The sequence below is a fragment of the Sminthopsis crassicaudata genome, chromosome 2, assembly GCF_048593235.1.
Source record: "Sminthopsis crassicaudata isolate SCR6 chromosome 2, ASM4859323v1, whole genome shotgun sequence".
NCBI classification, from domain to species: Eukaryota; Metazoa; Chordata; class Mammalia; order Dasyuromorphia; family Dasyuridae; genus Sminthopsis; species Sminthopsis crassicaudata.
In genome coordinates this window covers 385,506,567-385,518,990 of record NC_133618.1, presented here as the reverse complement: position 1 = coordinate 385,518,990, position 12,424 = coordinate 385,506,567, and the positions used below count along the sequence as shown (strand labels likewise).

The window sequence follows — 12,424 nt, the reverse complement described above, 5'->3', positions numbered from 1 at the left end:
GAGGGATTCAGCAGCAGAAGAAAGTCCAAGGCATGATCTAGTTGATTAGAATATCTGGAACTTGAGAATTGCTTGGACAATACAAACCTGAGTCTAAAAAATCACTTCTACCATTATATGAAGCTGTTTTTTTAACCTCTTAAGAGAGTATGGAAAGTGTGAGGCCCTATTATGTTATGTTTTTCTTTATTTGTTAGCACATTTCTTTGAGAACTGTTGTGTCAATAATAGGGTCTTCTTCAGAAAAGGAAATACAAGTTAATCATGTGAGGATTAGGTATAAATTTATGGTTTATTTCCTTCATCACAGAAAATGCTTAAGATATCCAGGAACTCAAAGTCATTCATTAAGAAATATAGAAAAACATAAAACAAATAACCCTTTACATTCATCATACTCTTCTCTGTAGAACAGAGATTTACATTCACCTTAGACCTATTGTACTTTTCAAGCAACTCAATGTCTGAAAAAATCTAGATGGTTAGGGCAAGTTTTAAGCTTGTGTTTTAGTCCTTTTCTTGTAGAATACCCTTGGCAATAGTTCCCTTTTCCTCCAAGAAGCAGTGATATTTTGAAATCACCTCCTCTTGGGTTGCTAGCACTCCTGGATTAGAAACTCTTCACTTATAGAACTCATTAAGTCATAACCACAATTGAAAATATCCATGTCTCTGGATAAAACCCAGTAGGGTTTTGACCATTAATCAGAGAAGAAAACAGACCACTCCAAAGATTCAGTCTTTCTTAAGCAAGCCGAAGTCTGGCTGCTTTGTGGTTGTAGCTACCATTGCCACAGAAGAGTAAGGGAAACAAATCTTTTTTCTCTTTGCTGTAGGTCTAAGGTCCCTCTTTTTCATCCTATTGTTACCACAATAACACAATTACCTTACTACCAAGTACCCAAACAATTATAATACCTCTTTACTAGGTCTTACTTACCCACTCTACTGTCTCTAACCTTCATAAAAGTGGTAGTTTATGAAATGTGCTACCTAGTAGCTTCTATATCTTGGTGCTAAATTTTTATTGAGAAACAGTTATAATATATCTAGTCTCTTTCCCATATTATTAGTCTTCTAATATTTGAAAGTAGCTACTATAAACTGACCTCCCAACTATAGCTTTCCCAACACCACATCTGCTCAATTCTTTTTTCCAGGTTAAACATTCTTTAGTCATTCAGCCTTTTTTTCATATTATTTGGTTTTGAATATCTTCTTTATCTTGGTTACCCTTCTTTGAACAGGTTTCAACTTAGTCATATCTCTCCTAAAATGTACTGCCCATGACTATACACATGTTATGAGACAAGGGCAGAGGGTATCAGGAATGGGCCAAAATTCTGAACATTATTTTCTTTTCCTATATTATTTATTTGACACTTCTATGAGACCTCCATTTTTTAGGAATATTGCCTTATAGTGTCATTTAATTTCTACCTTACTGGATTTTTCACATGCCTATGCTCAACTTTATGGGAAGCCCTTCAGGACACAGAAGAAGTTTATGGGATGCTGTCTCATCTATTATATTTAACAAGGGTTCAAAAAACACCAGTTGAATGATGACTTAAGTTAGTGGGAGAGATAAAGGGAATAACTATGGGAAATATTTACTATTTCACATGAACAAAATCAGGATTCTTAAAGTAGAAGATGGAACCTACCAAGGAGGTATAGAGAACTGGCCTTGACATCAGGAAGATCTGGCTTTGCTTCTCAAATCTGATATTATTCAGGATAAGCCCCTTGATCTCTCAGTGCCCCAGATAATGCTTGAAAACCATATATTGTAAGATAGTTGCAGTTTAGGATCAATAGAAGGTGTTTTCTCAGGGACTTCTATACCAATGAAATCACAAGTTCCTAGTGATTAGAATATGTTGTTGTTCAGTCTTTTTCATTTGTGTACAACTCTTTAGACCTCATTTGGACTTTTTTAAAATCAAAGATACTAGAATGGTTTGCCTTTTCCTTCTTCAATTCATTTTACGGATGGTATTATATTAATAATTAATTATTAAATTAGGAGCGAGGCTTTTCCTTTCTATTTCTTCATTCAGAAATCAGTCCCTATAGACCAGTCAGTCTCTGAAGAACATTGCTGATAAATGATTGCCTATATCCTCTGGGTACATGTTCAACAATCTTTGGTGGGATGCCATCCATCTAGAAGACCTTGTGAAAAGAACCTAATCTATATGAATTCTTGCTTTTAGAAAATTAGTTCATGTCATTGTATACTTCCATTAGCATTTAGGGTAATCCAACTTATGAAGGAAAAAAAAACTAGAATAGTCAGGGTAGAGATGGATTCCTTTGTCTAGATTATTGGAGGCAGCTGAGTCTCATGGTCAAGTCATGTTCTCAACATGAGAGAAGGTTTAATCTACCTCCTTATTAATATGTTTACCTTCTCATTAATTGTTCATCAGTGAAGGTTAATTTTTGCCTGTCAGGAGCACCTTTTTCCCCCAAAGATATTGAAGCATTCAATAATCTCTGTGATTTTGTCTTTTGTTACCAAGAGACCACTGGCCATCAATTTATTGGTTATTTTCCAAGGTAATTAATAAAGTGATTATTAGTTACCCAGAAACTCTTTGGGAGGCTTTTCATTTATAATATAACATACAAATAGGGTTAATTGACTTGCCCGGGATCACACAACTAGTGAAGCAAAATTAGTCTTCCTGACTCCAGGTCTAGCACTCTATCCACTATGCCAGTTAGCTGTCCCATGTAACTGACATTTAATAATTTGGAAATTAGACTAAATATGGTTTTAGATGATCTCTGAATCCTAGCACTGCTATTGGAGACCATGGGCAAGTCACTTCCTTTCTCTGGGAATGAGTTTTCTTTGTTATAAAATGAGGGGCTTGAACTAAAGGATTTGTCACATCAATAGATTGTAAGTTCCTTGAGGACAGGAACTGTTTTTTGCCTCTTATATATACACTATGCTTAGCAGAAGGACGGGAACATCGGAGGTACTGAATACATATTGATTGATTGACTTTCAGTCCCAAGTCTCATAATTATAAAGGTCATATCACATCATAGTTAGAATTGAAACTTGAACCAATAGGGCCAGCAAGTTTTATTACCTGTACTTTAATGATTGCCTCAATTGGATCAGCTTTTCCTTAGAGAGCCCTTTTTCCATTTTCTTCAGTTCCCCTTGGTCTGGGAGCATGAAAAGGCCTGTGACATTTCCCTTAAAAGGTATTTCTAGAACTGTACAGGAGAGCTGCTCATTATAAGCACTTTTATACTTGCCACCTCGGTACATCATGGGGACTTTGACTGACTTCCCATTGATCAGAAAGAAATCATCTTCTTTGGTATCCTTTGGGTTAAACTTCTTTTCCCATTCAGCTTAGGGAATGAAAACAGAAAAAAAGAAATGTTAAAAAAATCTATAATTATAGATTTTAAATGGGGAAGGGATATTAGAGGCCATCTACTTCAACTGCCTTAATTTTCCAGTTCAGGACACTAAAACATTAAATATCTTGACTAAGGTCATGCAGGCTGGACTACCAGGGAATAGGATTTGAATTCATATCTTCTGCACTGCAAATCAGCATTCTTTTCAATGTATCACATACCTTTCATTTAGTTCACCTTATCTTTGATGTTTGATTTATATCAGTGTTATAACAAAAACAAATAAAAATACAAAATGACACTCTAAAGTGTTTGAATTGAAGTTATTGGTTTCATCTTTTCAGTTGTACGTCAGGTTTGGCGAATTTATCAGATCTAATATTATCATGCCTGTGATTACATGTGATGGTGTTACTGAAAATATCTTTTCAACTGTAGTCAGGACTTGATCTGACAGCTGAAAGATGAACAACCTTGGAGTTGTCATCTCATGTAATGAAAGGAAACAAGAGTTTATCCAGTACCTATTATGCACCAGGCACTGTGCTGAGCAATTTTTAAATATTATCTCATTTGATCCTTACACTAACTCTGGGAGATAAATGCTATTTACAATCCAAAAAAAAAAAAAAAACAAAAAACAACATCAAGGCATATAGCAGTTGTTACTTGCCCAGTGTCACCCAACTAGTAAGTGTCTGAGGTTACATTTTGAACTCAGATTTTCCTGAGTTCAGTTCCAGTGCTCTATCCACTATGTCACCTGCTACATGTAGTTTTATCTCATATATCAATATATTTCCTCATTGTTAAGGGGGGATAACCACACCAAATACTATAGAACTTTAGGATTGTAGCGAAGCTCTAAAAACAATGTGGGCAAAACATTTTTATACCATGTAGCCTTATATGAATGTCTTTATATGGCAGGGCTTACCTTCAAAGTGAATATGGTCAATCAGAAGTAACATTGTGTTCTGATCCAAAGTCTTTATCAATTTATTAATTTTCCCATGGGTTTTCTGACTAATGTAATTGTTGATTTCTGTAATGGCTTTTTTAGGGTCCTCGAATTCCATCGGGATAGCTTCTGCTTCATAAATGTTCTTGACATCATTCAGAAACCTTTTCTGGACTTTTAGCTTATTCTCAATGAATAGAGTATTACCTAAGTGGAGCCTGAGATCTCTATTGTGTTGGTTGAGACTCTGGATGATTTGATGGAAGCCTTGATAGATACTCTTCATGGGCATATTTTTTAGGTTGAGATTTTCACTTAGCTGAGACAGAATGTAATCTTTTGCTCCCAAAGTCAACATGGAGAAACCAGTGGAAATACTTATAGGGGAGAAGAAGATGTTCTTATCTTTATTTTTTTGGGACAACTCTTGGTACATCTTGCATGCAAACTCAGTGTTTCGACTGACAACTTGGCTTCTTGCTCTTCTCTCCTCTGACTCTTGGATAGAGTGTATGGCCTGATGATTTTTGGCAGGAGATTTCTGCTGCTGAAGACCATTTATGGCTAAAAAATATCCAGCAAAAAGCAAATCCAGAATGAGGGTGGTTTTCATTATTATTGAGAATTATTCTGTTGAAAAATAGATTAAAAAAATTAGCAGGGAAAATATTGCATTGGACTGTTTGCTGGAAGAGACCTGAGAGACCATATAGAACATGGACCTCTTAAAGGCAATCTAGTGAAATCTATAAACCCTTTTTCACAATAATATTTTTAAATAAATAAAATGAAATAATGAGGTTACAAAGGAATCAAATTTTATTGAAATATGGTTATTATTAAAAATAACTAATATTTATATAGTACTTTCTATGTGCCAGGTGTCATTGTAAATGCTTTATAATTATTATCTTATTTGATCCTTATAACAATTCTGGAGGAGTGGGGATTATAAATAATTCCATTTTGAAGATGAGGAAAATGAAGCAAACATGTTACATGACATGCCCAAATAGCTAGTAAATGTTTATAGGATACAAAACAACATAACCTCTCTCTCCATAATCCTCTAGAGTTTAAAGCAATGAAACAATAGGAAAAACCAAAAAGACCTTTGAATTCAGGTCTCTCTAATTCTAATCTTGTTAAACAAACCATAGTGCCATCTAGCTACCCCTATATAGTTAATTTAATGTTCACTATACTTAGATTAAGAGCCCTGGAAGTTTAATCTTCTTATTTCACAGAAGAGGAAATGAAGACTCAGAGAGTTTAGTTAACTTGCCCAAGATCTCAAAGAGAGTAATAGAAGCAACATTTTTTTAAATCCAGGGCTCCCTTTGTTGTCTCATCATCTTCCCCAAATGGAGAAATGTATTTAGAATCTCAGAATCAGTATAAAGCTAGTTTGTGCTCACTGTACTATAACTGACAATTTTCAGTGAACATCAGGAAGTACTGAACTTATCCAATTTTAGATAACTTTGCACAGCCCATGCTCACTTAAATACAACTCACTTGCATATCATGGCATAACTTCCCTAATGTCATGGTCCTATTTGAGAATGAAGAGAAAACAACACTTTGTGAACAGAACTATCCCACTGTTGACTCAAATGAACTGATCAGTTGGGCAACAAAATTCTTTCTTTCTTGATAAAGATGTTGTAGTATTTTGCCCATTCTTTCTCTCAGTTCATTTTACAGGTGAGGAAACTGAAGTAAATAGGGTGAAGTGACTTGCTTAGGGTCACATATTTAATAAATGTTGAGACCAGATTTGAAATCAGGAAGATATGTTTTACTGACTCTAGGCTCAGTATTTTATCCATTGCATCATCTAATTGCCCTATGTATAGAAGTAGAGTAATACAAATATCTGTACATGTAATTTTAGAAAAATTATAATAATGTGCCCCCCCAAAGAAATTGGAGTTCATTGCTTATGTCATTGTATTGCTATTAAGATCAAATGAGAATGATTAGGAGAGCCAAGTGCACTTAATAAGATGAAAGGAATATTTGGGTCATTGATTATGTGAAAAAATATCTCATTTGATTTCATAGGTGAAAAATCAATTTGTATTAATGAAGAGGTCCAAAGGATTTTGATTAGAGATTGAATTTTTCTAGAGATAGTATAGGTAAACTCACTTTTTGTTGAGACGACTAAGGTCTACTTTTTGTTGAATGATAGAGAATGTCTTGGACCAAGATACTTTTATATCCCTTTGTATTTGTCAATAACATAAGTGATTGTATTTGCAGAAAAGTTTATAATCATAAGTACTATATGAATATAACATCATTATTTTAGTAAGTTTTTGATAAAGTCTTGCTGATAAAGCCTTTGATTGGTGAGCTCTATGGTCCTCAAGACCCTAGGGAAGTAAGTCCCAAGACATCATCATAATAATAATCCACATTTATACAATGTTCAAATTAATTTTCCAAACATTTATTAAGTTTCTACTGTGTAGCAATTGCTCAGTTAGGATATAAGATACAAAGCCACACAGTCTCTCCCTATAATCCTCTAGACTTCAAAAAAATAAAACAGTGAAAAAATAAAAAAAAAAAGGAGAGAATAAGATTTTTTTTATCTATTTTTAAAAGGTGGGAATCAGTATATAAGCACCATACCAGCAGTAGGACAAATAGATTATTAACTAAAGTACTTACTTCAGGAGTTAGCCCTATGTAGCTGTTCATCTTGCTAAGTGACCAAAGAGTGAATGAACAAATCCCCTGCAACATCCTTCCAGAAAGAAAATGTCAATTTGTTTTTCTTTATTAGAAAACTAAGAAATATCTAGGTTAAGGGAGTTGTTCCATACTATCCATGTGAAGATCTAGCAGAGCTAAAACTCAATTTCAAAAGATCTGAAAAAAATCAAAAGGAGCAATCTAGATTTTCCTCTTAAAATTAACTTATTTAGGCATGCAAATGAATTAATGATAATTCTCAGATGTTCATTTTTTCTTCACATCAATTCTTTATTATTTTTATACACTATTTAATATTATTGTTACTAATAGCATTTATACACAATTTATACATACAATTATACACAAAAACTTTACAAAACTTTTCTAATTTGGTCCTTAAATAATCCCAGGAACCAGATAGTTATTATTCCCATTTTCAGGTATATGAATTGAAAAAGAAGTAAAGCATCTTGTCTAAGATTACATAGATAACAAGTATCTAAGAGGGATTTAAATTCATCTTTTTCCAACTCCTGGTCCAGCATGCCATTCAATGAATCATTTTGCCATCTATAGATTATTATTCTTTATTATTATTATTACCAGAATATTTAGATGACTTTCTGAGTTTCTCTGAATTAATTTCACATTAGCAAGTATCTACTATACTAGGGGTGCGACAGGTACAAAGAATAAATGAAAATAGGTCTTGCTTTCTAAGAGTTTGCTAAAAATCTTTTCCCCCATTCATTCAGTTGGAAATGATTCCTTCCCCCTTTAACTTTTCTGATTGCTCTATTTGACCTCTTCTAGGCTTTAATCGTTTTCCAAAAATAGGAGCACAGGTTAAGCATATGCTATTCTTTGCCTCAAATGTTACTCAGCCTTAATCACTGGATGGGTGTGGCCTCAGTCAAACTGAGACCTGTTGAAGACCTTAACTTGAAAAGGTCAAGGTCTTTCATTGCATCCAGGGCCATCTTCAGTCACCTTGATCTCTATCTTGCCAATGACCCCAGATAGCTCTGGAGGGAAAAGTGAGGCAGGTGACCTTGCATGGCCCACTTTCACTTAAATCCAATTCACTTACATGTTATGGCATCACCTCCCTGATGTCATGGTCCTCTTCAAGAAAGGAGAAACAACAACATAGTTATTTGTGTACAATTGAGAGAAGGAAGGTGCAGTGAGGAGAGTACTGGATTTAGATTCAGAAAAACTAGGTTGAAATCCTCTTCATTTCAATATTACTTATATGACTTTGGGCAAATCACCTAATTTCTCTGGTCCTCAGTTTTCTTGTAATTAAAATGAGGGAGTCAGACTAAATCAGAGGTGTCAAAGCTCAGCCAACAGCAACATTTTACACTCTTCATTGTCCCAACCAGATTATTTTCTTATTCAATAAACTTTATTGGCTTCTTTTTGCCTGAAGGATAAAATGTAAAACTGAAAAATAAAATGAAAGGACAAAATGTGAACTCTTTTGTTAATCTCTTAAAACCTTTCACATAGGCCTTTGTCAAAACTATCAAGGAAACTAATGAAAAAAATTGTAAGGAAGGATTTCAAGCTTTGATATAAAATGATCATCAAAAACAATCTGGGATTAGTTAAGAAATATAGTGAGTGGTAGATTAGTGAAGTAAATGCAATAATACATTATAGTATATTACTCTAGTAATCTAGTGTTTGATAAAAATCGAAGACCCAAACATTTCAGGTTAAGAATTTAAATTTGGTAAAAATTGCTGGGAAAAATAGAAAGCAGTTTGACAGAAACCAGGAATACTTCAATATCTTGCACTGTCTATCAAGTTTAAATGGATAAACGTTTAAACATAAAGGGTGATATCAAAAGTAACTTAGGGGAGCATGGAAAAATATACTTATGAAATCTATGGATAAGGGGGAAAGTCTGTGAGCAAACAAGAGATGAGAGTACAGATAGTAAAACAGATAATTTTGATGAAAGGAAATGAAAAAGCTTTTTCATAAACAAAATGAAAGCAGCTGAAATAAGGAAATTTCCAATAAATTCCTCTAATAAAGGTTTTATTTCTCAAATATATAGGGAACTAAGCCAAATTTATAAAGAGCCATTTCCCAGTTGATAAATCATGAAAGGATATGGACAGTTTTCAGAAGAAGAAATCAAACTAGCAATACTTATATGAAAAAGTGCTTTAGATTACCATTGATTAGAGAAATGCAAATTAAATCAAATCCGATTTATTAACTTACACCTATCATATTGGCTAACATTATACAAAAGGAACATAAGTGCTGGAGAGGACATGGAAAAATTGGGACACTAATGCACTGATGGTGAAGTTGTGATATCTAGTCATTAAAAAAAAAAAAGTTTGGAACTGTGCTCAAATGACTACAAAACTGCATACATTTTGAACCAACAATACCATTACAAGGTTTATATCCCACAGTCAAAGAAAAAAGAAAAGGACCTATTTGTACAAAAATATTTATAATAGCTCTTTTTATAGTGGCAAAGAATTGGAAATCAAGGAGATGCCTATCAATTGGGAAAGTACAAGTAAGTTGTGGTATAAGATTTTGATGGAATATTATTTAGAAATGATGAGCAGGATAGTTTCAGAAAAACCTGAAAAGATTCGAATGAACTCATTTAAGGTGAAATGAGCAGAACCAAAAGAACACTGCACACAGAAGTCCTGATATATAGCAAAGATAATGAGCTGTGAAAGATTTAGCTACTATGATTAAGATAATAATCCAAGATGTTTCCAAAGGACACTTGATGAAAAATGCTATGTACCTCCAAAGAGAGAAGTGATGGATTATGAAGGCAGATTGAAACATATTTTTAAAATACTTTTGTTCTTATTATTTTATTTTGCTTGGGTTTTCTTTTGGAACCTGATCAATATAGAAATTTGTTTTGCATATCCTCATATGTGTAGTTGAAATCAAAGTGCTAGCCTTCTCATAAAGGGAGAGAGGAGGAAAAGTGGGAAACAATTTGGAATTCAAAAGCTTAAAAATTACTGGGTTTTTTTTTTTTTACATTTAATTTAGGAAATATTTAATAGGTTAACTAAATAAAATAAAACAAAATAAAAACTATTTCAAAAACTCTCCTCTATACCCTGGCTTCTACACATTTTCTCCAGACTTATTGTACATAATTTCCTCTTTCAGTCTGTGATCAACTCTTCTCTCTTTTTCTCGCACACTATATCCCAGTTCATATGTCTTGACAAAGGCTGATCCATTTGTCTGGAATGCATTCCTTTTTCATCTCTTCTTCAATCTCTTTCTTCCTTTATGAGGTAACTCAAATACCATTTCAAAGACTCCTCAACTTCTAGTGCCCCCCCATCCAATGGAAGCTTTTATCTAACTACTTTTTACATATTTATATTTATTAAAATATATAATTTACATATAAATTTTATATAAAATTTATAAGAATTTTTAAAAAAATTTATACTTAAATTAATATCTATTTATTTTGTATTTGTTACGTATGGACACAAACATGTATCTATATAAAAACATGTATGTGTGTATATATGTATGCATGTTTGTCTCCCCATTAAAATGTAAGATCTTTGAGGGTAGGAGTTGCTATGTTCTTTGTATTTGTATATCCAGTGCCTAACATAGTGCCTAGAAACTAATAGGTGCTTATTGACTGATTAAGAAAAGGAAGAAAGAATGGGGGAATGATTTACTATCCAAATAGTTATTAAATTCTATTAGCTGACTCCTATTTATATCACTTTAATACAGAACTCCTAATTATCCACCTAAAACATGGCAATAGTATGTCCTTAAATTTTATATGCTTAAATTTAATATGGTTAAATATTAAATAATATGGTTAAAATCATATCTTCTTTATGAAAGAAAAATAGTTAACTGAGGAAAACAATTTTTGTATCAAGTTTTTTTTTTTTTTTTTTTTTTTTTTTTTTTTTACAAATTTTATGAATTAGATGTGTGAGGAATAAATTCCGAGTTCACAATAAATAAATGGTTAAAAATAATATGAACAGGCAGTTTTTAACAGAAGAAACCCAAGCTATCTATGGACATTTTTTTAAAAATGCAAGAATCTAATAATTACAGAAATGAAAATTAAATCTATTGTAATGTTCTACCTCATGTCCATCAGATTGGGAAAATATTTATTAATACTAGCCTGTGTTTCTCTTTATTTGATTTATTCTTTTTTTCATTTGGGATTGATTTTTCTCCAGAAAAGTTCAATTTCTCAATTTTTAAAAATAATTTGTACATCAATATTGTTATTTAAAAATTTGATTAAACCCATGTAAATCCATTTCCATTGGGGTCTTTTTTCTTTGGCTATTATTTTTAGCTATCTAAACTTGCTTTTCTAATAATGAATTATTTAAGTATTATTTGTTGAATTTGAATATTTGAAAATTTGAATATTTTATGTTTTTATAGATAACCTTCCATTTCTTTTGAATTCTCAGTTTAGTTGTCATGCAGTAGTAGTGTATGTCATTCTATTTCAACCCTGGTTGAGGGCCCCTTTGTTAATGCCTGTTCCATCTTTACCAAGTCATACACAATGCCCTTGGGAAGTGAGACTGAGCTGTTACCTGGAGTAACAGTCTCAGACAAAAGAGTGTGACTTCAAGTGCATATTAAAAGAAAAAAATATTAAAAAAAAACAACAGAACACTGTTCCTTTACTGTTGATATAAGTTATTTCATATACAGTGCACAAAACATGAAAAGGTAAGAGATTTTCTGTGAAGACCCGTGAGAGACACTTCGCATAAGGTCCATGTCTCTCCGAGAGGGGCAAAGGCAGGAGACCTCAATTTTTAAAAATAATTTGTACATCAATATTGTTATTTTAAAATTTGATTAAACCCATGTAAATCCATTTCCATTGGGGTCCTTTTTCTTTGGCTATTATTTTTAGCTATCTAAACTTGCTTTTCTAATAATGAATTATTTAAGTATTATTTGTTGAATTTGAATATTTGAAAATTTGAATATTTTATGTTTTTATAGATAACCTTTCATTTCTTTTGAATTCTCAGTTTAGTTGTCATGCAGTAGTAATGTATGTCATGCTAATTCTTATTTCTTCTTTGCTAGAATTTTACTTTATTCCTTTTTTATTTTGTAATTTGTTTTCCTCCAACTTCAACAAAATTTTTGTAGTTAAAGGTTTATTGATCTTTTTAGTCTTTTTAAAAACCCAGTATTTAGCTTTTATCAGTTCCATAGTATTTAGGGTTTTAAGTTCAATTATGTCTTCACTAATTTTGAAGATTTCTTCATTTGTGCTTACTTTGGTATTAACTGATGCTTTTAAAGTTTTAAATTAAATTG

The 12,424-nt window shown here is 32.5% G+C and overlaps 1 protein-coding gene across 1 annotated transcript in view; it reads right to left on the bottom strand.

The window, feature by feature from the left end:
* Positions 1-12,424, bottom strand: part of SERPINA12 (serpin family A member 12) — a 36,085-nt gene that overhangs the window by 17,564 nt on the left and 6,097 nt on the right. The window contains exons 2-3 of the mRNA XM_074285145.1: positions 4,331-4,984; positions 3,111-3,381 (exon numbers count right to left, since the gene is read on the bottom strand). Of these exons, the coding sequence (XP_074141246.1) occupies positions 3,111-3,381; positions 4,331-4,967 (908 nt within the window). The 5' untranslated portion in view covers positions 4,968-4,984. The remainder of the gene's footprint in view (positions 1-3,110; positions 3,382-4,330; positions 4,985-12,424) is intronic.